Source organism: Eretmochelys imbricata, chromosome 17 (genome assembly GCF_965152235.1).
Source record: "Eretmochelys imbricata isolate rEreImb1 chromosome 17, rEreImb1.hap1, whole genome shotgun sequence".
NCBI lineage: Eukaryota > Metazoa > Chordata > Testudines > Cheloniidae > Eretmochelys > Eretmochelys imbricata.
In genome coordinates, this window is record NC_135588.1 from 9269008 (window position 1) to 9296037 (window position 27030).

A 27030-nucleotide genomic window follows, 5' to 3' on the forward strand; every position below is an offset into this window, starting at 1 on the left:
TGTGCAATGCTCCCTTATAATGTTGTTTGGCTGCCTGCTCTGTACACTGCATGTAAGATTTTGTGGAAGAGCAGCGACTTTACAAGGGAGCATTGCACAAGTTCCTCTTCTCCGCCTCCTCCCGCTCCCTCCCAGCGCTTCCTCTGCCGCCAAACAACTGTTTGGCAGCGCTCAGGACTTTCTGGGAAGGAAGGGCAGGAGTGGGGATGCAGCGTGCTCCGGAGAGGAGGTGGAGTGAGGGTGGGAAGAGGTGGGCCTGGAGTGCAGTGGACATGGGAAGAGGCAGGCCTGGAGCATCCCCCAGCAAAGTCGGTGCCTGTTCTTCTCCGGGTAAGCTGCCACTGTTGCTGTGAAGGTGCTTCCTAGCATCCTACAATGCAGCGGGCTGTGCCTGTGTGCGGTAAGCCAGGGGCACTTCCCAACCACAGTACAGTACAGTATATAATGCCTTTTGTCTGCCCCCCAAAAATTTCCTTGGAACCTAACCCGCCGCATTTACATTAAATCTTATGGGAAAATTGGATTCGTTTAACACAGTTTCACTTAAAGTTGCATTTTTCAGGAACATAACTACAACGTTAAATGAGGAGTTACTGTATACATGCTAGTATTGCCAGGCTGACACTTTAGACAAAAATGGCTGAAAGTCAGCAATTGTAATAGACAAAGGATTAAAAATTTTAAATGTTACTTAGGAGACCAAATTCTACAGAAGGACAACAGGATATAAGCTCCTAAACCACTTTTGAAAACAGTGCTTTGGAAAATGTTACCAAAATTTATAACAAATAATTATTGCCTCGAAGACATTTAAAACGAAAAGAATAAACACCTCTGCAAAAATCTCTCTCCATAGTGCAGGAGAGTTAAACACGTGGACTGCGAGCTGGGTTTGGCCTGCACCACAATTTCAGATTTTCTGGAATCTAAGATTAAATTTCAAAAGCTTCTAGCCCTCAGAGCTGCAGAGATAACCTTCCAAAGGCTAACATAGTATAATCAATGCAGTAATCACAGCCTGAGTCCATGGGACTGTCTGACTCATAGGTATGAACTCCCACGTCCCCAATTAATCCATTTAGAGTGTCATTCCATTTAGAGTGTCAGCTTTTAAGAACAATGTTAACACTTCAGAGTCAGTATTCAGGGGTGTTAAACACCCCCCCCCCCCCCGAACAACAAAAGTTTAAAGCCGCTCCCACTTGTGTGGGGGGGGGGAAGGTGGAAGCTCAGCACAGCTCATAGACTAGAATCATAGACTATCAGGGTTGGAAGGGACCTCAGGAGGTCATCTAGTCCAACCCCCTGCTCAAAGCAGGACCAATCCCCAATTTTTGCCCCAGATCCCTAAATGGCCCCCTCAAGGATTGAACTCACAACCCTGGGTTTAGCAGGCCAATGCTCAAACCACTGAGCTATCCCTCCCCCCAGAGCTATCCCTCTGTAGTGCAGCCCCCAGCCTTTTTTGGCTGTGGCTACACTACAGAGCTTTTAGCTGTGTTGCTAAAAGCTCTGTAGTGTAGCCACAGCCAAAAAAGGCAGAAAGGGTTAGTCTAAAGGGGAGCAGATTTTCTCAGTGAGTGATTCATGCAAGAAGGCACTGAACAAATTAACAACCCATTTATTACATACAGCCCATGTTCTCCCCTCAACTTCTGTGCAAATCTCTTCTTGACATTCATGTGCATACTGCAGTGCAACATGGGGAGTATACCATTCTGAATGTAAACCCCACCGCCTAATTACCCACAGAATTTGGCTGCCTCTTCCAAATAGGTTTGATAGCCTTTGTTGGGGGAGGATGGGGGTGGGGGGACTTGGCCTAACATAAATGCCTTTATATCACGAGACAGGGCTTAGATAAGGAGCTAAAAGTCACAACCAGGACTATAACACTAGATAGGTCACCAATCAGCAATTAAGTTTTTTTAGTACAACTATACAACGAAAAAATCGGTATAGTACCAGACATTAGACAGTGCTCTCAAGCATTAACTTCCATGAGGAAAAAAAAATGCCCTCAGTCTGTATTAATTCCTCAATCCAAGCACTGCAAAAAGGAAATTAAGAAAAATTAAGCTGTCATCTGCAAAAGGCTTCTACTCACCCCGCCTATCTGTAGCACATATTCATCTTTAATATTTCTAATATATGAACCTTAGCTTTTCAACACTTTAATGCAGTTTTACAGGAATGAAAAAGTGAAACCTTGCATTCAAGTGCGGACAGATCCCATATTTCTTCTAGAGCCATTATAATCCCGCAGGTATGTAGGTAAATATTTATTTAGATTGTTCTACAGAATGTTCACACACTCAGCCTCATTCTTTCTAAATCACATTTCTTCAGCCATGTCCAATACACTTAGGCCAAGTTCTGATCTTTTGTATCCATGCTGCTCATTGACCCCCCAAAGGATATGCAAAGGTGTAACAGTTGAATTTAGTGCTTAATCAAGTCACGGGCTTAACCCCTTGTCAAGATGGAACTCAAAAATTACTACGAGTTTATAAAAGTCCAGCAATGACTGAGGAGAAAAACACTTTGTCATGGACCAAACACATCCAAACTTGGGAGAAAAATTCACCTTTGGGCTGAAAAGCAATGTAAATAAGATCAGCATATTTCTCCCTATTCCGCCAGAAAGTTACATGCCTGTAAAATTTGTTAGCAATTCAGCAGGAACGCCGAGAACAGAGGTTTTTCGCCAATTTTTTCCTGACACAGCTAAGAGTAAGAAACAGATTTGTTGTATATTTGCAACATAATGTGAGCCTCATTCAAAAATTAATTTATCTAATCCCTTACAATCATTAAACACACTATATGTAAAGAGACACTATACCACCAAAAATGTACCTTAATTGCATGCTTGATTTTCTAAAATTCCTTTCCTATACCAAACTCTGGGCTGGTTATGCCCTCTTGATTGACCTAAACAAACAAGGAGCATCCCATATTTCTACATAATAGTCCACCATATTCTGAAGCTTCAGAGAACTCCTTGAATGTTGCTGATTTGATCAAGGCATAAGCACATTCTTGGAAATTTTGAAGGGTTAAAATGCTTTCAGGGAATTATTTTACTGCTTTTAATCAATGCTAATTAGAATTTTTAAAAGAAGTTATTTACCTTGGGAAACAGAAATCCAATCAGACCTAGGTAAACAAGGAAACCAAGCCAGCTATTTGTTGGCTTTTTGATTACATCATTATGAAGTGATACTTAAATAGTAGGAAAGAAATTTAAAATTAGAGACAGCACTTTCAGAGTCCAAGGATATCTAGCAACTGAATTCATTTGTCCCTAAAGAGGATCTGAAACAATAAAAAGGAATGAAATTATATGATTTGCTAAAATTGTCTCAGCCTTCAAAAAATGGTATTAATTGCTTAATTTTTACCTGGCTTGTGAACTTTACCTTAAGTATTTTGAGCTTGGAAACAGACAGCTCAAAGCCTGATGGCTTGATATTTTATAAGGAATCATACTTTAGGCTGGTTAGTCGTACCTATGTTTTATGTAAATTTTGCTTACAGATTGAGAACTTTCTGTGCTGATCTCAGAACCTTTTGTTAAAATGTAAAATAATGATAGTCCTTATTGAATAAGTACATGTGAAGCTTATGTTATTCTGCATTTTTTGACTAGACAATGTTATACTAATTGATCTCATGCCTTTTTAGAAAATACTTCTTTAAAAAAATTGCCCCAAAAGGAAGTAAATTGTACAAAAAGTAATAAACTGAGTAAATGGGAGTCAAGTTTTCCAAAAGGCTAAAATTTTTGCACTGTCTGCTTTATGTGATTAAGGAATCATGGCTGGTATGTTCAAACAAGTTTATTGCTCCCTTTGCTTTATTCAGACCTGACAAGAATCATATTCCCATTGTGATTTTTTTTAATCCTTATGTGATACAAAAAAGGCCATACAATGTAATGTGTTCAGGTAGGAAGGAGGGACTCTGCTAGCAGTTGCAAATAGGATTCTCTTTACAGGCCAGTGGTTTTGCTTTTCCTCCCATGTTTATATGTACAGAGAGCAGAACTGGAAGATGACCACTTGAGTTTTACTATATGAGTACAGTGTACCAGGAGAGCAATGAGCTAAATCATTCTGCTGTTTACCAGAAAAACAAAAAGTTTTAAACTTGTGATATTGCTTCCACACCACCACCCCCAAAATAGAAGGAAGATGCCATTCAAATCACACCTGGCTGTCCTTGTTCTCATGCTATGTGAGCTCCATTTAATTGGCAGTGTAAACAATTACAAGATTGTTGGTCTGGATAGCGTGGGCAAGGCTGGCAATAAGACAACCAGCCTGCCAACAAAGACAAGACTGCCCCCCCGACAGCCAGCTCACCTCAACCACCCACCCCACCAGCAATGACAGGGACAAGACTGCCGCCGACAGCCAGCTCACCTCCACCACCCACCCCACCAGCAAGGACAAAGACAAGGCAGTCTCCACCACCCAGCACAACAAGGACAATGCTCTACCAACCAGAGAATCTCTAAAGAATTCGACACTGAGAAGTGATAAACTCATCACCGTGGAGGCTCAGCTGCTACAATCCCTTCAATGTTTACTATTCCATCACTGATGTCAACTCTTCTCAGCACCACTTTACCAAGTGGGGTGCATTTTCATCCTTTCAGTGGGCTCTGCAAACTTTTCAGATTAATTCTTAAATTATGTGATATTATGCCATATGCAACTCTTCGTTAAGATGTTTTCCTAGCCACTGCAGTTCTGTTGTCACCCCACTGTCAGCTCCATTACCCACCGGTGTTTAGTCCATCACTACCTCCAGCATGTTGTGTAGGTATCAAGATTTTCCTAGACTATGACTATTAAAACTGTGGGATTCTCAGGGAGTTGGGTTATGGGGTATTTGCTCCTTGTATGTGGTTTTCTGCTTTTAACCCAAGCCATGTGGAGTATGCTGTGATAATAGGGTGATGGGTTCTGTATACATACCTGATGCTCTCATTGGTATCAAGTCTGAAAGATGGTTCACCTAAAACTATTTAACTTCTGTATATACAATAGTGCAGATTTAGTATTTTATTGCTCACATGGCCTTATCTAGTTTTTAAACAAATATTCTAAATAGTTTTATGTTATTCACAGCAATTAAAAATAAGTTGAGGTTGTCCAATTAGAAGCAAAAATTCCACTATTACCCGTGTTATTTTAAAACAAGTGGGGGGAGGGGGGAACCCTCAAAATTCTTTAAAAGCTACTACAAATTCTTCAAAATTTGATAGGCGTTAAATACCATAAGGGACAGAACCATGATAGTAAAAGTAACATCTACACAGAGCGGAGAGCTACTTGTTCCATTACTTTTGTTTCAAGGAAATTTAAACACAACACCATAATAAATAAATAAATAAGGCAGCATTTACAATGATAGGTACTAATTCTACAAATGAACAAACAAGACAAAGGAGAGGAAAGGTAAATTGTTTTCTTGGATTCATGCTCAGGTACTGCCTGGAGTGTGCCAGCATTCAGCATGCTTTCTTGGCAAACAAGAGGAGAAAAACCGGTCTCTCTCCTGAAAGGTTTTTCACATCCAACAAGTCAGTTTATTTACTTGTATTAAACATGACCATTCAAAGTTAATCTGGTCACATCTGTACTCAAATATTCAGGACTGAGTAATTAAGACACTCTAAAATGAAGCCTTAATGAAAAAGCAGTACAACAAACACAACCTATGTTTTGTAAAAGTGTTAACATTCTTGTATTAAGGAAAGACATGCCAATTTAAAATCCCTTGCAGTTCTATTTAACGGTCAAGCTTTTAAAAAAATTCTTTAATGTTTTAGGTACCATTCTTTGTTTCTTCATCATATTGCTATGCCACAATTACAATATGCCTCTATTCTGCAGTTAAAATAAAAGTTTTTTCATATAATCAAACAGCCAAAAACCTACATAGCTGGTCTCTGTACAATTTTTGGTTTTAAACTTTACAATATTGAAAATTACAATTACATATTTTCTGAAAAGTTTGTTCTCCCATATTAGCTCTCCCAAGCATCAATCATGGTTCCAGCAGCACTTTGGTCATCAAAAATCCTCTCATTTTCTTACCAAGCTCACCTTTTTTCCATTCCTGTCTAGAGAGGATACAATTGTACACGCTTCCATTTAATCATGTGTAGTTTTCTTTGTAACCCATGGATAGGTTCGTCCTTCTTCATTGCTGCTTAGCAAGAAGTGGGGGGTGGGGGTGGGAGAGGGGGGAAAACCATGTAATCCAACCTAAGGAGGCTCAAAATGCGCAGCTTTCTAAGTGTCACCCTTTAATACTCCTGTTCTCTTAGTTTTTGAAAATTCTCCTCATTCATGGAACTGTTCATACAAGACAACTTCCACAGCCAAACAGGACAAAACCTGGTCCAAAGTCAGGAAAGAGGATCAACAAAACCAGTTCCCACGAACACGATGCCAACTCTCAAACATGGAGCCAAGCTCCAACCAAGGCAGCCTTTTAGGACTCCATAGTTGTTAAAAAAAAAAAAAAAAGAAACCAACCTCTAGCTCAGACACACAGATGGAGAACCCATGGTAAGTCTCTCAGCTGAATCTCTTGTTGCCAACAGGAAGGGCACATATTGCTTAGAGAATAAAAGATGTCTATTTATTGGGTTGTGGGAAAGGAGGTAGCACACTTGGAGTCTTTCGAGGAAGAGAGGTCAGAAACGGAGGCAAGTCCTGGGGAGGAAGAAACTTATTCTTAAGCAAGTGAGGGTACACAAAAAGGTTCAGTTAAACAACAAAATCTGTGTCTCAGCCCAGAACCATTTTATAGGAGCACACCACAGAATTAAGCACACAGAAAGGTCTCTCTTTCCTCTAGTCTACAGGGACTAGACTTGTGCATTTGATTTTTATTGGTATTACTGTGGGAAGGCTGGGCTGAAGGAGTGGGTTTTGCATAGTCCTCTGACGGAACCGAGGTTTGTGGTCATCCTGACATCTCGACACAGAATGTGTGACCCAGAAACCAAGAAAGCGCTGTCTATTAAACAAATCACAAGGGGCTGACAGTTCCACTATACTTCTGCAATGGAGCGGTCACAGGAAGTCATGACCATGAGAGATCAGGTGGTTCCTCAGATAACTTGGGTCAGTCTTGCATACAACTTTAGAGAGGGCAATTGACACTTTCAATATGACCTCGTATTCAATATCAGAGCTCTCCTCCAGTACTTTACCCCTTCCTATTTGTACCTTGATCCTTGGCTCCCATTAGCATCCTTAGAGAAAAGCAGCATAATATAAGAAAAGATCATTGTCCATTTTTGCAATCTCACTATAGAGCAAACAAAACAAAATCTAGATAATTACAGAGTTATTTCTTGATTTTCAATCTACTGGCCAAAGGAAGGACAGCAAGCCAGTTTTAAAAAAACGAGTCGAAGCTTTCACTTAAACTCTGACCCATGTTTCAGCTGACCAGTTTTGAAAAGGATCCAGTCAGGACAGTGACTGTCCTTTCAATCCCTTCCCAATAGGCTCTATCCCTCCCTGAGGTATGCCTCAGTGAACATTTTAAGAGTCATCCAAAACTACATGCAAGGTCACAATATTTCATCCTTCCCCTCCAATTTTACGAGCTTTCTATTTTTATTTATAAAATGTCCCTTCTGGAAGTACATTTGATACAGTACACAAACAGGGATAGTACAAATCTGGAGGAAAAGGTATCTTACAACTTCTCTCCCCTTACTCTCTCCTTCCATTAGACATATTCTTAAGATACTTAGGGCTTGTCTACACTTACATTTTATAGCACTCTAACGTGCTGCCCAGGGGTGTGAAAAATCACCCCACTGAGCACAACAAGTCTGAACGCTAGTGTAGACAGGCTCCAAGCACTGGGAGCCACCCTTCCAGCACTTATAGCTAATCCTCTCGTGGAGGTGATCACCACACTCGCACTTCAGAAAGCGCTGCCATGTTTCCAGTGTAGCCATGCCCTTAGAGAGCTCACAGTGCTGTTTATGAACATAGCAAGCTAAATAGACAGGCCTTGCACTTAGCGAGGAAGGCAAGTACTCGGTCCCACATTAAAGCCACAGAGTGAGTCAGAACTGAGCACCCCAAACAATAATGCCCTTCTACAAGCCCCCTTGTGTTTAAATCTAGAAATTATTAGCTCATGCACCTCAGCTGACCTGGTGGGGTCAGGGGTTCTCAGATAACCAGAGCCTTGGCCATATATTATTGACTCTCAAAACCAACATCCTACTGAGCAAAGAAAATACTTTTCACCGATAATTTCATCTCTCAAGCTTTTGATGATAGTATCCAAAAAGAATTATTCTCAACCATCTCTGAAATAGACAGCAAATGAACATTAGTGGTAGCGAGGCATGAGGGAGCTTCATGTTGCCCTTTACTTGCCACTCCTCATGGTTCTCTTTCATATATAGTGGAAGACTTCAGAGATATGGCTTCAAGGGCAGAGCTTCTAGCTATTAAGCAATAAAGGCTGTAGGCCTTGCTGGAGCCCTAGGCATAGCTGCTAGGGTGAACCAAAGTACGCCTGAGCTTGGCAGAATAGTAACATGCCAGGTATTAGGTAACCAAGTAAGCACATTCCTGGCCTGAGAGGATGGAACAAAAACACCCAGAGCTCTCAGATCACTACATACAGATACATACCAACAGATTGTATAGGAACACATTGACGCCCCCGTAAGAGAAGGATGGAATGACAGGATAATGGATGAGGATGTTTTGTTCAAACTAGCAAGTTCAAAGTACAGGATATTAATGAACAGCATATAAAATGTAATACGTAACTTATCTGTATCAATGGATAAAAGGAAAGTGGAGGGAGGGGTACCTTTGTATTGGCCTAGGGGATAAGATTATGTTAGCTGAGCTGGTACCTTATTGCGGGCATACATGCGTTAGGGTACACTTAGCGCCTATGAGTTAAATAATTCTGTGCTTTGATGCCAATGAACCTGGCCGAGTGCCTTCGCCACTGAACTGAGCCTGCCGTCTTTTTGTAGGAGTAACGTGACATCTGCTGAATCAACACATGGCACTCTCTCCTAGTTCAGCTAATACACGGCTGAATCAACACACGGTGCTCCAAGAGCAGCAGCACAAGCAGCATTAACAACATTTTGCAGCACTAGCACAAAACCAAAAAAGAGAAAACTAAAAACCAAACCTGATATTTCTATTTTGCTAAAGCTTAATATAAAGATCACCAGAGAGCCTATGAATAAAGAGAGCATACGAAGTCAAATTGAAATGGAGATTACTAAAGTAATAGATTGGTAAAAGAAAACATAACAATACACAGAAAGAGAGATAACGGGGACGGTGGGTTATCAAAATTATCTTTGAGTACCGGGCATTAAAAAAGGAACAGCGATCTCAGTGATGGGTGCAGAAAGACAACGACAAGTAAAGAACTGAAGTGATAGCCACAAAGTGTTTCAACAGTTGTCACTTTGGATGGTTGATTTAATTAGAGGAACTAGTGGTCATCCCAACTTCCTGGAGGAAGAGAACTTGTGGGCCAGAAGCAGAGAAAGCTCTGTCTCTTGCAAGTAGAAAGCCAGCCTTGAGGCTGACAATTTCACTGATCCAGTGGAATGGAGCTGTAACAGGAAGTTGTGATCATGAGAGGCGAGTGGTTCCTCAGATAACATGGGCGAGTCCCACGTACCGTTTTTGAAGAGGTGGCTTAAGGACAGAGGGACCAGTTTGCTGTGTGATGCAGGAACCCAGATGAACAGTTGTCACTTTCCCCAGTTAGTTGTACGCCATGGAAAGTATCGAACACTAATCTGTTACTAACAAAGCTTGGGACTGAGACCTCCTAACAACTGAAAAGTATAAGAGGTGAGATGTGGAAAAGAATACTGTGCTAAAAATGATAAATAGCTAGAACAGCAAGTATGGATTATTAGGAAGAGAATGAGCACTTACTCTGGTGAGGAGGTGGGTACATTGCTCAAAGTTTGGGAGGGATGGGTTAAGCTATTTTACACAGTATTTTCTGGGAAAACAAACTTAAGGTCAATAAAACTCTACAGGGCAAAGTGATAGTGTTTAAAACCATATGCCAAAATATTTTTTCCTGTTTGATGGATGTTGGACTCTGCCATCAACAATTTCACAGACAGAGGAATCTCCTTATCAGCCACCTAGTAATATAATATTTGGATGCTAAAATTTTGTACCCAGCAAGAAATGCTAGAAAATCTTCACCCAAAAACACGGCATTATTGTACAAGGAGTCTGATTCTGGTTCAGTTAGATAGGAATAACTTATTGCAATCACTGTATCATAAGACAGCCAATCAGCTTCTGCAAGATGTCACATATCAGTGATGCGATAAGCTCACCAGGGACAAAACCTTGTCTTTCCACTGTGTGTCTATTGCTATAGAGAGAAGCCTGTCCATGGTGCAATCCAAGAGGCTGGGGGTCTCCACCTGGACCAGAGAGCACAGGATTTTTGTTGCAGAACGGTTATTCAGGATTGTTATGCTGATGGAACAGAACCATGGAAATGGGAGTTAAATAATTCTATTTTTTTCTTCTAGAGTTGTCCTAGTTCAACTACTAGCAAACTCCCAATTAAAAAAATCCTGAGTGTAGCGTCTCCTACTTGGCTTTATGAGTTCACCTTTTTCAACTTTTATGTAGGAATATATGAAGATTCAAGTTTATACACCTGATCTTAGGATCTGTTAGTTAAAAATTTGTTGACGGCCTGACAGGCAAATACTCCCTCCCTGTGGACATGTTATGAAACCCAGTTTATACCTTCATTCAGCAGAGCATAAAACAATGACAATAAAACTGTGCAACTATTGCTGCCCTTCAAATGGCTGTGGGTACACATGACACAAACAGCTCCCTTGGGCTTTTCTTGGCTCATCACTGACTTGTCCAGACTTGATGGTGCTTCAGATTTGTGGTAAGTGACAGCTTCAGATTTCTAGTAAAGTCACAGTGGAACAGAGGTGGCATAGCTGCAGGACTACATTCACTGCCACCTAAGGGGAGCTGCACAGATAAATCACTATGATTCATAATGTTCCATAGCAACTTTCATCCAATGATTACTAAGTGCTTTACAAAAGTGCACGTTATCCCTAATTTTCAGATAGGGAAGCACAATAGGTTGAATGACTTTCAAGTCAGAAATAAAATCCAGGTCTTCTGACAGTTTCTCACACTATCCACTGGACAACACTTATTTTACATTTCAAATAATTAACTTATTACTCTTTCTGGTAATCTGTCCAAGCCAATATGGCAAATGCATTTCAAATGGTATTAAGTTTGTTCACTTAGCAGTGAAATCTTGATATTCAATGTGCAAGGGCACAGGGTGCAATCTTTGAGACATACAGTAATGCATTAAAGAAATATCCTCTACTCCTTCTGAAGTTTGGGATCCTCCAAATATTCCACTAAGTGTTCTACACCTTGCAGGATTGAGCCCCGTAATGAATATCTATTAACACACTGAATGACTTGAAATTTCTCAGTTGCAATACTGACAAACTTTGTAAAGTTCAACAAATGGAAACCACAGTTACCAAACAAACAACTAAACTCAAGTGTTTCCTGGTACACCACAAATCAGCCTTTTACTTCGACAACAAGTTTGCATGCAGCCCCCAGACTGCGACCATCTCTTTCAACTTCAGATGATATTTGTTCACCCAAAACAAATGTTGAAAAGCAAAAATGGGACTTAATTGTTAAAAACGAATGATGAGAACAATTTTCTGGTACAGTAGCTGGTTTTAGTGACAGACTGCATATTTTTGTTAGCAGCTCAGCTACTTCACTTAAGCTTTCAGTACTCTTGGATGCATACCATGAAGTCCAGGGGACCTGCTGATCAATTTGCTCAGAACCTTTTTTGGGGGGTGGGGGGTGGGGTGGGTGTGGGAAGAGGAATACCTCAAGTCTGACAATATCCCAGTTTTATTACCAGAAAAAAAACACAGTACACATGGGATCGGTATCTCTCCAACAGAAAAAGAACCCAAGAAGCATTTGCTAAGGATGCCTCACAAATACAGATTTAAACGAGTATTTGGGGTCCCCAGTGAACAAGAGATTAACATTTTAAAACAACTATTTAACTCTTAAATTCTTCCCTTCCTCCTCCTTTCTGTAGAGATGCCCATGAGATTTATTTTTGCTTTAAGGAAGGGACACTTTGGGCCTAAACATGCTGATGGTATCCCTTCAGCACCATACCTCAAAATGCACATGGAAGAGTGCATCACATACTGATTAGTTTCCCTCGAACTGCCAGCATTCCAACGGAACACTGATGAGGGATGGGCAGCTGTCAGCCAGGAAAGGGTTAAGATGATTTTAATTGCTGCACTAAGTCAAACCACTAGGTTGCTTAAGTGCCCAATAGCTGTCTATTCAAAAAAGTTCAAACATCTCAGCAACTATGTCCCTAGACAACTTCTAACATGAAGGCAATTTTAAGCCTGAATGGTTATGCTATTTATTCTTTTCCCAGAATTATAACATTACTTTTATGTAATGAATTAATTGTAGACACCTTTGCTTCAGTGCTTTCAGAGTATACCACAAGATAAAGTGCTGGTAAATGTTATGCATATGTAAACACTCCCCCATTATTTCCAGGAATTAAAGAACTCTTCTCTTCAAACGAAGAGGCTTTTTCATACATTACTAATGAGGAATATACAAACAACGTGTCAAATCATTTTACAGAAGACGTACTGTATATGCTGGAGCTGGATCTGTTCCTTTACACAGTTATAGCCCAGACAGCATAAACTTTGTTAGATGGATTATCTATCCATGGCATTTGCACGCCCAATTTCCTGCTTGAAGTAGATGAGCAGCTAACTTATGAATTTTATGTTCCTTGACATGAAATGAGGCAGTCTGTGCTGGGGAAAAAAACTGGAGAGAAAGATATGGCAAACAAACAGCCTTTTATTGTTGGTTGAAATCAGGTGTTTAATAAGACACCAGAGATATGAACTTAAGAACAGGCCCTGTCTTCTGATGTAAATGGAGGGGTCTGAAACACAATGGCTCTCACATCGAAGGAAAAGGTAAAAGAAGAAATGGAGGAAACTGACTGCACCGTTTTTTTCCTCTAGCCCTGTTCCCATTCCCTGTAAGCTCCTCTCTCCTCTGAATTGTTCTGTCACTTTGAGGAACCTGTCTGAAATCTTATTCTGCCAAAAGCAGAAAAGATTAAAAATATCTGGCAGTTCAACTATGAAGAGAGAAGTTCTATTGAGAAGCTTTCCTACTATCCTAGTACTGCTGGACCATTTATGAACACGATATTTCATTTGAACCCCACAGCTTCTGGAGTTATATCCTGGGCAATTAGCTACACTTCAAAAACGTTCTCATCATTGTTTTTATCCACTTCACTGGCCATCTCTCTTTAGAGTTAGGGTAAAATACTCTTCACTGCCATCAAAACATCTTTCTTTTACTGTACCTTATAAGTTGGGCTAGGTTTATCAGAAAATGTGAAAAAGTTTAGTGCAGATGCTACAGCTGAGCTCTTCGGATGAAGTGTCACTCTGAGGCTCCTATCGCCAGTTTTTAAAGGCTATCCATCCAGGTAAGAATTAAGAATTCCAGAGCATTTTTCGAAAGAAAAAATGATATCCGCAGTCCGAGCCAATATTCCCTTTGTCACAAAGATTCCAGCAACCAAGGTGCACCTGTCACATTTACATACACAGCCACTAATTCCAGCATTCTATTTTAAATTACATTATCCAGTGTGCTGCGCCTCCCAAATATTTATCCCCCCGGGGCTAAAGGACACGTGTGCTACCAGAAGAGAGAGAAAACAGATGAAAGAAACACATTCAATTTATTTTCCTGCATTTTCTCATAGGCCTCCCTCCCACGGTCACAATTACAATGAGAAAGTCCCTACGTTTTTTTCTTTTGCCCATTCCCAGCCCCATTCTGCATAGACACACCTTCATTGTAAGTGTGAACATGGCAGGGAAGCTGCACCACCTGGTAAAAACACTTATGCTTACATGCTGTTTCTGAAAAATATATCGAGTATAGTAATAGCCCTGTACTGTGTCCAGCCTGAGTAATTTGAAACACGGAAGGTAGAAAACCACCACAGAACAGAACCAGAAATATCCTCTACTTCTGTAACTAGGGTTGCCAAATTTCTAACCCCACAAAACCGAACACTCTAGCCCCGCCCTGTCCCCAAGGCCCTGCCCCACCCCTTCCCTGAGGCCCTGCCCCCTGCTCACTACATTCCCCCTCCCTCATTGGCCCACCCTCACTCACTTTCACTGGGCTGGGGCAGGTGGTCAGAAATGAGGGGTTCAGGGTGAGGGAGGGGGCTCTGGGGTGCGGCTGAGGAGTTTGGGGTGCTGGAGGGGGCTCCAGGCTGGTGGGGTGGAGCAGAGGGGTTTGGGGTGCAGGAGGGGGCTCTGGGTTGGGGCGGGGGGCTGAGGGCTCCGGCTGGGGATGAGGGGTTGGGGTGCAGGAGGGGGCTCTGGGTTTGGGGGGGCTCATGGCTGGGGCAGGGGGTGGGGTTGCGGACTTACCTCCGGTGGCTCCCAGGCAGCAGGGGGGACTGAGGCAGGCTTCCTGCCTGTCCTGGCACCGCGGACTGTGCTGCGCCCCAGAAGCAGCTGGCAGATCCGGCTCCTAGGCGGAGGCGTAGCAGGTGGCTCTACGCACTGCTCTCACCCGCAGGCACTACCCCCGCAGCTTCCATTGGCTGTGGTTCCCGGCCAATGGGAATGCAGAGCCGGTGCTCGGGGCGGGGGCAGGGTGCGAAGCCCCATGCTTCCCCCCCAGGAGCTGGACCTGCTAGCCACTTCTGGGGTGCAGCATGGAGCCAGGACAGGTAGGGACTAGCCTGCCTTAGACCCACAGCACCCCTGACTGGACTTTTAACAGCCCGGTCAGCGGTGCTGACTGGAGCCCTTTTCGAGCAGGTGTTCCAATCGAAAATTGGACACTGGGTCACCCTTCCTCTAACCTGGAAGTGTTCCTGCAAACATTTTGTTTAAATTCTGATTAATTCTGAAGGAAAAAGTATGTTCTAAAATATATTTGTATAAACACCAGGGATAAGTCATTTCTGGCAGGGATGAATGGGTATCACTCAGAGGAGGGAAAACTATCAGAGGAAAAAAGTGACTCCAGCTCACCCTTCAAAATGGTGGTGGAACTCTAACATGGAATCCTAAGAGTACATTCCAACATATCACTGACTATTCCTCTTTTCACAGGACAAACAGGACATTTTTTTTCAAATAGGCACCAAAATTAAGCAGATTAAGTCTCATATTGGACTGCCAAATTACTAGCTGTTCTGGGAATCACGTATTAACATTTTGGGGAGAATTTTGATGTCTGTGGCAGACTCTACCCAAAACATTGGCATTAAGAACATCCTTGAACAAATGGTAATCAGAAGAACTCACCAGCATGACAGATTCATTTCCATGCCTAACTTGTATGCAATGGTCTCTCCCACTGAAGATGCTGCAGCTTGTTAAGACAATAAACTACCAAATTCTTTAAAACTCCACTGAATTTAGCACTACATACGTATTTTAACATCTTGTCTTCACACAGTGTTTCACTGATTTAGCTACAAGTAAGTTTAATAGATCTATCTGGTTGAAATGGATGCAAAACCCTGTACGGACATTCTTAATTCTATTTATTCCTGGCTTATATCAATTTAGCTTAAATCTGCCTGGAATCAAAGTAAGCTAAATCAATCTAAACCAGGCATAAACTGAATTAAGAATGTCCACACAGAATTTTGCATCTGTTTACCTAAATTAGTTAGTTAACTCATAACTAGAGTTCAAGATGTGAGGTCCCTATCTGTATTCCACTGTAGGTACACCATGCACTCCATGTGCCTAAGAATCGAGCTTTCTAGCAAGCAGCATCCATTAGTCTGCTCTCATGAAGTTGCTTTCCTTGAATGTGTACCAAGGTTCCACCTCTTACCCAAAATCAAGAAAAATCTGAAGCAGAGGAGAAGGAAGGTGGGAAGTGGAATACAAATAGGAACCACACATCTCGAAGAACTCCAGTTAAAAACGGTAAGTATATCTCTTTCCTCTGAGTGACGGTCCCTATGTGTATTCCACTGTGGATAGCTGAAAAGCAGTCGTCAGAGAAGAGGAGGGTGTAAGGATGCAGATGGTATGGCTGCTTGTAAAGCTGCCATCAAAAAGTCAAAGTGGACTTCTAGTATCTCTAGGAGTCTCCGTGAATATGGAGGAGATGGAGCAGCAATGAGGCCAATGTTATAATTTCTGCACTTGTACCTGTGAGAAACCTGCTCTCTTGACAGAGGAAGACAGTGGAATTGTCCCATCCGTGGTGTGCTGCTACTATGGAAAATACTTTTATGAAGTCTCTGGGTGCAGTTGCAAGGCTGAATGGGAGTACTCTGTATGGCTAGTGGTCATAGCCTGCCACAAATCTGAGAAAACTTCTGTGGGAAGGCCGAATATTGATGTAAAAGGAATCATCTTCCATATTGAGAGCTGTTAACCATATGTCTTTTTCTAGGGATGGTATTTATCAATGCCAATGTAACCAGGTGGAATTTTATCTTGCAGGTAAAGACACAGTCGTCACAGGCTGAGGATGGGTCTCAATCCACTTGTCTTTCTGGGGACTACAAACTATATGGAGTAAAACTCTTTTCCTTGATGTTGAAGGGATACATTCTCTATTCCCTGTTGTAGGAGGGATTTCATCTTCTGAAGGAAAATCTCCTCATGAAAGCGTCCCTGAAGACGGACAAGGAAGGGGTTTCTGGAGACGTGGGGAGATGAAATCTATGGTGTATTTGGAACGGATGACATCCAACATCCATCTGTCTCTTACTGCCCTCCAGTTGTGGGGGAATCGTGCTACATGTCCATCAAAGCAGATTTCAGGTGAAGGTGACATCAATACTGCTTCGCAGCTCTTGAGCATCCCATCAGAAGTATCTTTTGGTTGGGGGAGAGGTTGGGTAGCTGTGGTAGGGGCGGATGGGGCAGTGTGTCTCTATTTTTACACCCTCTACCGTTTGCTTCGGGGTTGGTCTATATATGCCATGGGAGTGGAGAGCTGCCTTTGAGTCAGTCACTGAATGCAAAGACTGGTCTGTCTTCTGGTGGAAAAGATTGTTTTAATCAACGGGCAAGTCCTGCACAGCGCTCTGTACCTCCCTGGGAAGTCCTGAAGGGTAGCCTAGATTCCTGGCATGTCATTATAGTTGTCACCATGGATCTCAAAGCAGTATCAACAGAGTCGACTGCAGCTTGTAGCAAGCTTCTTGCCACTAATCTGCCTTCATCAACAGGGCTTGAAATTGGGCCCTATCCTCCTGAGGTAATTTATCTTTGAAGTCACAACTTAGAGTAATTTAAAAAAAAAAAAACACTTTGCCAGGAGGGCCTGATAGTTGGAGAAAGTAAATCTCTTCCCCCCACGCCGAGGTCTAAACATTTGGACTCTGCCAGCAGAGGGGGCCCTTGGTTTTGCATCTTTTGTGGCTGCTTAGATGACTAGGGAATTCAGGTCAGGGTGGGAGGGAAAAAAACCCTCTGCTCCCTTAACCAGGACAAAGGGGATAGGGGCTTTCTTAGCTGTACTCTTAGGGGTAGAGGCACAAGTGGCTGGCATGTACTATACCATTCTTGCCAGTTCCAATATGGTGTTGACTGGGAATACTAGTCTGCTAGCTCCCATAGGCTTTAGGATGTCTCAGAGATTGTGGTGTAAGTCCTGCACCTCTTTTAACGGGATCTAGAGCTCTTCTACTATTCTCTGAAGTAGCTCTTGGTACTGTATGTGGCCATCGGGTAGAGAAGCTGAGGCTAGAGCAATTAGCTCATTAGGCAACGAAGATGAACTACGAGTTGGTACCAGTTAGTCTTTCTCCTCTTCCATAGTTCAGGTGGCTTCGATTGGTCTCTTGGGGAAGAAGGGTGGGTAGGATTCCCTATGGGATCAATGGACTCTAGGTCTCATGGTCCCCAGTAAGGCTGATCCAATATGAAGGATCAAAAATAAGTTGTGGTGGTCCCCAAGGGCATTGGGTACAATTGATCCTGAGTGCGCGAATCCCCCACACACACTTGAATGGTTGAGGCTGGAAGCAGGAGACTCTCAAACTTCTGTCTGGACTGAACTCCCTCAGTGGAGGAGGAGATGACTCCACTGAAATGTCTGACTCGCAGGAAAGTGAGAAGGTCAGGGTGAGGGTCAGATCCGGTTCCGTTAGTGGTGCAAGTCAGTACCAGTGTCAGAAAACCACGGTTAGTGGATGGAATGGGAGATGAGCTTCTCCTTGTTATTAGATTCTCCCTGATTAGGGTTGATCCCAACAACAGGAGGGACTGCAAGATCAGGAGGATGAAGATATCCCGTGGTGTGGTGTAGGATGCTGAAGCCTTAGAAGGCTGTCTCTCTTTGCTATCTGCCACTGGAGTTGGTGTAAAACAAAACTTGGTAGTCGGTGGTTCCTTCTGGGCTTGCCACAGTACCACCAGTGATGGAGCCTCCAAGCCCCTGGTTACTGTCAATACCGTGGTTCACGACCCTTTAACTCTCTGTGCTTTGTTTTAGTTAGTATCAAGGTCAGTGTTGTAGGAGCCTTCCTCTTATGTGCCTTTTGATCATGGTCATGAGGCTTGGAAGGACCCACGTCCTTGTGTCCTGGATGCAAAGATTTGCTCAGCCTGGACAGGATCTCTTCTCTTAGGATCAGCTCTTGCTTAGGGGATCAGCTCAATACTTTCGTAAGAAGGCCCAGATGAAGAGTCCTTCGCTCTAGTCGCTCTCACTCCTGTGTCATAACTGAACTAGGAAGCATGCTCTTCAATGTCTCAGGCAGATGTGCAGGGGGGTTTCCTGGATTCAGCTGAGGTTTCATGGCACATTCCATGGAACTTCTGAAGCCAGTGTTCCCATACCTGCTGCGTTCGGATGGGAAAGGAGCAGTGAATATTGCACGTAGCAGAGATATGAGCTTCTCTAAGGCAGCAGAGGCAGCACTGGTTGCTGTCGCTGACCAAAAAGGAGCAGGGGCAAGAGAGACAATTCTTAAAGCCCAGGAGCCTGGGTATAATTTAAGTCCCGAGGCAAGGAATCAGAAGATACCCCAGAGTGAAGATTCTAACTAACTACTAATCTAACTATGAAAACTATTAACAATAACTAACATAAAACTTGCAAATATTTATAGGAAAGAATGTCAAAGCGGATCAGCTCCTGACACTGGAGGATTCCAACTCAGGCCATGTGGTGGTAAGAAGAAACTGGAGTGGTGTCAGTCTGCACCACCCCTTGTATACCTCAGTATGGAACACAAGGAGAGCAACTGCAGAGGTGCAGACCAATGGACAATATTTGCTAGAATTCTCCAGTCTCCACTGCGTGCAGTGCATATGAACCCACAGGGGGATATACATAGGGACCAGCATGCAAAAAAGAACATGTCTTTAACAAAACTGCTGCAACTTTTGGTGTCGACAGGGCCTAAGGATTCTGTCGGAATAAATGAAAGTGAAATAATTGTAAGTAAATGGCATATTGTGTTAAGGCTTGTAGATTCGTTTCACAATCTAAGTGCTGTGCTCACTTTACATCAATTTACCTTAATTACTTTAAGCTTTTAAGGAAGAGTTGTTTTTCCAGTTACCAGTGTAACCACAATGCTTAGACAAACCTGAGATTCAATTTGACTACTCCTAGTATAGAATTACTCATTAAATAGTAAAGCACTCTAGCAAAGCCACATTACGTACAATGAAGCTGCACGGTGTTCCTAAGGAAACTAAACATTAATTGCACAAGCGATAATCTTCAATGGAACAATATTATTTTAATATTGGTTCAATAATATTTGAATAAAAATCAATAAAGCTCAAAAATGGCCATGTATCCCCCTCAAAAGCCAAATTATGCAAATATGACCCTATTTCCTACGTATCTATCCTCATGTGCCCAATTCTAATAGAGTAACCAAAAGTTTTGGCCTAATAAACTCAGATAACCATAAAAAGAGATCATGTTCCCTTTGCAAAAGTCCGATTGTTCTCCTGCAAGGGACACTGATATCTCAAATCCTTATACGTTCCACTTGTCATTCACACTATGGTTTTTTGTTTGTCAAGATCTAGGCTGCAACTTTATTTGGTTTGCATTTTTGTTGATATTTAGCTTAAAGGGTAATCCTTTGTCAACAGTAAGTAATACCACTTAGTTACGCATAACTTTGTTAAACTGCAATCATTTCACTAATATTAGTAAAACTGATGTAAAAATTAAAAGATTACAGTGAAATACTTGCCTTGGTGATCTGAAAAGAATAATCCTGTGTCAGATATATTTCTTGAAACTTTCGACATCAATTATTTTAGTGAATTGTTCGAGTATGGTGAAAGATCAAAGTTAAAATATGCACAGTCCTGGGTTCTAATATTAAATATTTTGCAAAACTTGTAGTCTATTCTTCAATACTAAAACTGATTTTCTCCCCATTTCTTTAATCAGACTTCTGCATACATCATATGCACCACTCCATATACTAAATCCTTTCCTTATAAAAAGGAAGCAACTCAACACTAACGATCATGGATAAAATTTTCAAAAGTACTTAAGTGACTTATAAGCACAAGTTCCATTTTCAAAAACAACTTAAGCATCTGGGAGCATAAGTCCCAGGGACTTTTAATGAGTCTTAGGTCCTACATGCCTCAATCACTATTGAAAATAGGATTTAAGTATTTTTCAAAATTTTATTCCATGACATGTTTTGCCACCTCATTTTGCATTTAAATTCCCAATTTTTCTGCTGCAATAAATTCTGAACAGAAGGAAGTTATTGATATGACTTAATATTAGTACCATCCATATGCACTGTGGGGTCAATTTAATATTGACCTTGAATTTTTCACCTCCTAAAGTAAAATGTAACCCTTTCACAATGAACTTTAAATACATTTCACAGGCACTCAGACACTATGGGATGGGTGCCCATACAATTTATACCGATAAATTTCTGATCCAGGAAATTGGATGGCCACAAGAGTATAGTCTCACCTCAAATCTCAGATATGTTCACAAATTCCTGGTTGGTGAGAAGCACATATCTTCCTTATATGCACTTGCCGCTTTTGGTATTACAGTGGTTATTATAAGACAAGGGAAAGACAGAAGTTTTCTTACCGCCGAGCAATGTAGTAGAAAACAGGATTGCCAGCTTTTGATGTTCCAGCTTGATAGAAAATATTTAACGTTTTCAATGCCTTGAACTCCTCTTTTTCATGTACCTGGTGCCTAGAAATCAGCACAATTATTACTTTACATTGACGTCATTTGTTCATAGATGCCTAGAGGAAAAACGGCCCATTTGCACTTTAAAAATTGTCTGACATTTCATTAAATATTGTTAAGCAAATTTTTAACCACCACCACATCTGTTTTCTTAGAGTTTTCCATTTTACCAATGAGCCGACATTTTTTGGGGAAAAAAAATCATCACACCGCATGGAGTTTATTTCTCTATTTTTGAGTGGAAAAGAACTTAAACGTTTTAAATTTGGTTCTACCTCCCCCCCCCCCATCTCTCCCTCCAAAAGACCTCATTAGGTATGAAAGTACTTATGTATACACAGTAACTCCTTGCTTAACGCTGTAGTTATGTTCCTGAAAAATGCTACTTGTAAGTGAAATGTTAAGTGAATCCAATTTCCCCATAAGAATTAATGTAAATAGGTGGGGTTAGGTTCCAGGGGCATTTTTTTTGCCAGACAAAAGACTATTGCGAAGCTTAGCTGAGGTGGTGGAGTCACAGGGTGGAAGGGGGTGGAATATTTCCCAGGAAATGCCTTACTGCTAAATGATGAACTAACACTCAGCTGAGCCCTCAAGCTGTAGCTCACGAAAGCTTATGCTCAAATAAATTTGTTAGTCTCTAAGGTGCCACAAGTACTCCTTTTCTTTTTGCGAATACAGATTAACACGGCTGCTACTCTGAAACACGTTGTTAATGTAGCCTCAAACTCTAAAAGGCAGCATGAATGGAGAGAGAGAGGTGCACTGCCCCTTTAAATACGCTGACCCCCTAAAGTACACTGCCTTTTTAAGTAGATCAGCAAGATGAGACAGCAGCTGCTGCCAGCAAGCTCCCTCGCTCTTCAGCCCTGTTGTGTCCCACTCCCACTCTGTGGAGATGGGGAGCAGGAGCGGGGAGAGGGGGATGCCCTGACATTAGCACCTCTCTTCCCCCCACCTCCTGCACAGCAAGCAGGAGGCTCCCGGGAGCAGCTCCAAAGCAGAGGGCAGGAGCAGCAAGCAGCAGTGGGGGGGAGGGACAGCTGAACTGCCTGGCAATTGATAGCCTGCTGAGTGACTGCCACACAGGGAATTTAGGGGAGCTGATAGGGGGACTGCCGGTCCACCCTGGTTTCAAGCCCCCACCAGCTAGCTCAAACGGGCTGCTTTTTCTGAAAGAAGTGGACAAAGCAGGCGGCTGCCAAACAACATTATAAGGGAGCATCGCACAACTTTAAATGAACATGTTCTCTAACTGATCAGCAACGAAACAACGTTAACCGGGACGATGTTAAGAGAGGAGTTACTGTACATGCTACATCAAAATTACAAGACTGATAGCTTAAAGTTTAAAAAAGCCAATTTTTCCAATGTTGAGTAGCTCCATTACCTAGTCATAAATTCTTCAAATTTGGAACTGGTGAGATTTAGACTGGACCAGTGTGTGTCCGCCACAGGCTTGTGCTCCGGTGGACCCAGGTAGGCAAGAAGAGTAGCCATTTTGTCGAAAGGTCGCCTTCCAACAGCTTTGTGATCCCTAGAAACAATATATTACTTACAAGAGACAACAAATCCTACTTAGCCCTCAGGCCCCCTCCTGATTTTGGTCCAGTAACTTCCCTTTACCACAAATGAGCTGGTTGCGCGTCCCAAGTATTTTTAGGCAAGTGAAGAATGTTAAATTTTTTATTGCAGGTTTAGTGAACAACTATAAGAAATCTGTTCACAGTAGAAAGCATAATTCATGCACAGGTCTCAATATGAATGAGACATAGGCAAACAAGTAGATTACTGTAAGTGGCTTACAGTAATATGAAGAACTGCAACGGAAAGTTATGGATATTGCAAACTGAAGGTCTCCTCGGACAAAATAATTCATAAGAGAAGTAGGTTAGTACAATGTTCTTTTAAGTAACAGCTAATGAATGAAAGTCAACCTGCCCATGCCAATCCCCAGGATGTGAATTAATTGATTTGTCATCTTGAACTGTAATTGCATTGATAACTCCCTCCCACATTCAGATCTTTTACCTGTTGCTGGAAAGATACTGGCCAATCTTCTCCTGATTGTTCCAAAGTAAACGGTGTAAGGCAAGTACGTTGCCATCACTAATGAAGGAGAGACTGTGATTGACAGTGTCACTAGCAGGACAATCAGATGCAATATCAAGAAAAAACCTAAAGGGAGACAGAAAACCAATTGCTCCGATTAGCAGGGAAAAATCAGTCCAGCAGGCTGACAATAGGTCACAGAGCCATGAGAAAGCATTTTTCTGTTTGCTTTCTATATTTTTACATAAGATGTGTGGTAAAAATTCCTCAGGTAAACTACCAGTGGGATTACCTTCGTGCTGCATCAAAGTTGCTTTTTACAAAGTCATTAAAAGGCCGCATATGTTCTTCTTTCGTAAACAAGACATGGTTGGCAATACTTTGAAGTATCTAAACAGTAAAATAGAAAATAGAATTGTTAAAGGCACACAGAGGTTTTACACATTACACTTAATGCAGCTGTGCCAATGAAACATCTCTTCCCACTTTGGCAGATTCATCCACTTCTATTTATCTATGAAAATCCACAGGACACACACAAAAAGGCTGTTGAACAACCCAATTAATTTCAATTTAGTAGACTGTGCCCACTGCAGCCTTTATGCAAATAAATCTTTGTCCAGTTGGCTGGAAGAAAAGGGGTGTTTGCACCTTTAAAGGCTCCCTTTAGTAGTGAGAAGGGAGAAATTTTACAGGAATGGACAGAAAGGGCAGGGAGCATGGGGCCAAGTCAGAACAAGCTCACTCCATTGCCTTTCATGTAGGCTTGAAGAATGAGGGGGTATTTATTCCTCTTGCAGCCACGGAATGGTGTTTTCTTCCCCCAAACTCTCAGTACTCGCATAGCTACACTGATTAGTGGTCACTAGTTGAATCAAGTGTACAGGAAGAGAGTTTTTCAGCTACAAAATTCACTTACTAAGTGAGTGCACTTTGAGGTACTACTATTTCAAACAGCCCAACTTGCTGTGCAGTAAGGGTATGTCTACCCCGCACTTAAAATCCCATGACTAGCTTGAGCCAGCTGACGTAGACTTGCAGGGCTCAAGCTAAGCGGATGTTTAACTGCAGTAAAGATATTTGGGCAGGCCACAGGCCCACGAGAAAGCCTGGTTTCTATATTTTTATCTAAGATGTGTGGCAAAGATTTCTCAGGTAAACTACCAGTGGAATTACCTTTGTACTTCATCAAAGTTGCTTTTTACAAAGTCATTAAAAAGGTGTAGTCAGCCTTACTGGCTTTTCAACAACCTCCTATGTAGGTATATTTAGAGGCATCGGAGGGGTACTCAACATTAAAATATTTATATGACAGTAAGGCACATACATGTCAAGTTTTCTGATATACGTACATCCACTGAAATTCAAAACCTTCATGAGGCTTTGAAAATAATTTTCAGAAGTGAGGAACAGAAACTTAACAGGAACAAAAGGTTGAGTCGTACTACATTTTAGACAGCAGTTAGCAGTGTGTCCTGCTTAATTTCTTGTGCCCTCACTTCTGAGCTATTAATTTTCAGTCAGAACTCTGCAGCCCAAAGCTTGAATTTTGCACAACTGTGCAAACAAGTCTTAATATTCTGACACAGAATTTTCCGAATTAAAAAACAGCAATGCAGGTCTGGGAGGCCAAACAGTATAGGGCTCTTTTATACTCAGGTTACTGGGAAACATCAAAATATTTGTTTTTTATACAAATCTTTCCCCTCAAGAACTAGATTGAGATAAAGCCTGCACATTAGAATTATGATATATACCCAAGCATAGTTCAGAAACTGCAATTCAAATTAGCTGTAAAATTAATAGAAAATGTATACATTTAAACACTGAAGTCCTGGCTAGAGTAAACTTAAAGCTGAGATAAGTCTCCTTATAGTTTTTTTAAACAGAGAATTAAATTAAATTTAATTAAACAAATTAAAATCACCTAGAAAACACAGTAAGTCCAAATAAAAATACAGAAACAAGCAAATTCAATCCTTCACCTTTGACATTAACTTCAAGCCCCTTTCAATTCTAGGTGGAGGCTTTTTATCTAAAATTCCTGCCTCATAAGGGGAGACAATTGCAGGATTGATGAACCTTAGGAACATGGCACTTCCAACTGCTCCAATGCTGTTCTGAGGAAACCGCTGGCTGACAACCTAAAAAGTAAAGTTGAGAATTATAAAGCTACAGTTTGAATTAAAGTAAAAGAGGAAGGAAAGCTGAAAAAAGTGTTCCGCTCTAGTCCCATTTTAAGTATTTATCAATCACTCCAGACCATAAACAGGACTATACAGGATTGATAAATTTGAGTAGGATTATGCTGATTTGAGAATATTGTTTAAATCCGGAGTTATAATGGCTTAATAACCTAGAGGAAGAACAACACCTTCATGATAATTAAGTGCAAGAGGAAGAGGGATTTTTAAAGCAGATGTACATAATTTTACTGCAAATTTCATACACCCATCCCTATGTGAGTGAAATTATTTAGTAGAGGGTCAAATTGGTATAAATCCAATAAGTAGTTTAAAAATAACTAGTCACTAAGAAAGTAATAATGTGGACAATTATTCCAACATATTCAAATATATATTATGTCCCAGTCAAAAACATGGGAAGTGTGTTTCTAATTTGTCAGATTTTTAAGATTACTCACAGAAGCCCCTTCACCATTAAAATTTACATTATAATGATTCTTGGGTACTTTTAACCTTGGAGGAAAGACTTCGTTGGAACCTGAAAGAAAACTTGAAGAGGAGAAATAACTCACCATTTCAACAGTTTTGCCAAATGAAATGATACGATCAAGAACAGATCAGTTATATTGGTAAAGAGGAATTCTGCTATTCAACATTATTCTTAACTTGCACACATATACCCTTCCCTCTTATTCACTTCAGTGCCCAGCAAAATCATATAAAGATGGGGACAGAATTTGCTGAAAAACTGTAGATTTAGGTACTACTTTTGGGGACCCAACCCAAAATAGTTGGAATATTTTGTAGAATGAACAGAATGAAATATATGGAAAGAAAAACTAAGTCTTCTCAGTTATTACCTAAAGAATCTTTGTATTTTAATAAAAGGCTTATGAACTCAGGGGCTGAAAACAAAAACTTGTTACCGCTTAGAGTGCTAAACTGACTGCAAGTTAGTTTATCTGAAAAATCTTTGGAATGAGGTTTCTGAGAAATGCAGAGTCTGAGGAGAACCTTCTAGACTGTTAAATGGAGTACATGTACTACGTAGACTTCTGAAATGCCATCTGAAGAACATCAGTAAGAATTATACTATGGAATTTTAGAAAAATCTCTTGTTGGGAATACGGTGAAAGCTACTTCTGTAGATATGAAAGTTCATGCCCTTCAAACCTGACACTAGTTCTTTAAAGCACCTTTCCATAAAACTGCAGGAGGCTAGATATTAAAACAGGTTGATTTACTCATCTGGTCATCACATATACCAGTATGGTTTTTTGCTGTTCACAGGGCTTTTAATACAGTCCTAAAGTTCCCCAGCTTGATCTACCTTCTCTATTTTAAAATGAATGAAACTGAGGATAGACAATCCATGAAGAAATTGTACTGATAACTACGGATTACATGTAAATTACTGG

General features: G+C 41.3%; 1 protein-coding gene across 1 annotated transcript in view; it reads right to left on the reverse strand.

Annotated features, from left to right (window-relative positions):
* Window positions 1-27030, reverse strand: part of NF1 (neurofibromin 1) — a 165424-nt gene that overhangs the window by 66574 nt on the left and 71820 nt on the right. Inside the window, exons 32-36 of the mRNA XM_077836905.1 lie at window positions 25412-25570; window positions 23719-23816; window positions 23406-23552; window positions 22765-22911; window positions 21267-21377 (exon numbers count right to left, since the gene is read on the reverse strand). Coding sequence (XP_077693031.1) covers window positions 21267-21377; window positions 22765-22911; window positions 23406-23552; window positions 23719-23816; window positions 25412-25570 — 662 coding nt within the window. The remainder of the gene's footprint in view (window positions 1-21266; window positions 21378-22764; window positions 22912-23405; window positions 23553-23718; window positions 23817-25411; window positions 25571-27030) is intronic.